Genomic DNA, 1,391 nt, shown 5'->3' with positions numbered 1-1,391 from the left:
TGCAATAATTCAATTTATAATCTATATAAATTTGGTGGGACAACTCTGTATCTGTCAGCCATCTTCCCTGGTAGGTATTGCAGTTATTTATTTATAATTTTAAACATTCACAATATCAAACTCTGAACAATTATGGTATTTTTTTGGGTTCTGCAGGCTAGTATTAAAGACAAAACAAAATAAAAATTATTTGAATATGCTGTTAATATAACCAGTTTATCTTTATGTTCAGTTTAGGTTACAAATGGACAACCTGACATTCAGATACAGTGTACTTTTAGTGGAGGGACTGCAAATTACACATCAGTCCAGCCAGCTGACCTTCATTTTTCTATTGATTGCTTATGTCTTTGCAATTTTGTCTAACATTGGGATTCTGATTCAGATATCAGCAGAAAAAAGTTTACACCAGCCTATGTACATTCTTTTCTGTCACTTACCAGTCAATGATGTAATTGGAGCAACTGTTCTCATACCACGCTTACTGAAGGACTTATTAACTGATCCCTCTGAGCGCTACATTACATATATGGAGTGTGTTTTCCAAGCTTTTTTTGTACATTTATATGGAACAACATCCCACACTATTCTAATGATCATGGCCTTTGACAGATATGTGGCAATATGCAATCCACTGCGATACCCAACTATAATGACCAATAAAATGATGGTTAAACTGTCGACAGGAGCCTGGGCTGCTGCAATAGTGCCGGTGGGGATTTTGATTGGCCTCAGTGTGCGTCTGTCCCACTGCAGATCATTTATTCCAAACCACTCTTGTGATAATCCTTCACTATTTAAACTGTCTTGTGAAAATACAGTGATTAATAATGTATATGGATTAACTTTTACTGTGGTTTTACTCACCTCTTCATTGGGGTGGGTGTTAATGACATATCTCAGAATAGCGATGGTATGTTTAAAAAGCAAAAACAAAGCAACCAACAGCAAAGCCATAAAAACTTGCAGCACTCATTTGACTGTTTATGTAATCTTGCTCATCTGTGGCTTTGTCCCAATTTTTCTTCATCGTTTCTCTGAGTATGCTGACAGTAGGAAGTTTGGGAATGTAATGTTCCATGTTATACCACCAGGATTAAACCCCATTATATATGGTTTACAAGCCAAGGAAATAAGACAAAAAGTGTTAAAACTTTGCAGAAAAAAAAGTTAATTATAGCTGATATTAATTTATTTACATATCTATTTATCCAAGAAAACCACTGTAATAATGTGATTTCAGATGTTTAATGTGAAATGTTAATTTTAAAAGTGCAAAATGTGAAATACACATACATTTTTGTGTTTAGGCATATGTGAAAAAGCAGGTAACATGTATAGATAAACATACACAGAAATATAACAACATAAATATGTGATAACATTCAGCA

At 34.0% G+C, this 1,391-nt stretch overlaps 1 protein-coding gene across 1 annotated transcript; it reads left to right on the top strand.

The window, feature by feature from the left end:
• The first annotated feature begins 244 nt into the window (after positions 1-244).
• LOC141292678 (olfactory receptor 52N2-like) lies at positions 245-1,174 on the top strand. The gene has a single exon (XM_073824710.1). It carries the CDS (start codon positions 245-247, stop codon positions 1,172-1,174), a length of 930 nt encoding a protein of 309 aa, XP_073680811.1.
• The last annotated feature ends 217 nt before the right edge of the window (positions 1,175-1,391 follow it).

This window comes from Garra rufa, chromosome 19, assembly GCF_049309525.1.
Source record: "Garra rufa chromosome 19, GarRuf1.0, whole genome shotgun sequence".
Classification (NCBI taxonomy): Eukaryota; Metazoa; Chordata; class Actinopteri; order Cypriniformes; family Cyprinidae; genus Garra; species Garra rufa.
This window is presented reverse-complemented; position numbering and strand designations above follow the sequence as displayed.

What these genes read in the sequence shown, in the direction of transcription:
- LOC141292678 (XM_073824710.1), top strand. Translation starts at nt 245, where the DNA reads ATGGACAACCTGACATTCAGATACAGTGTACTTTTAGTGGAGGGACTG.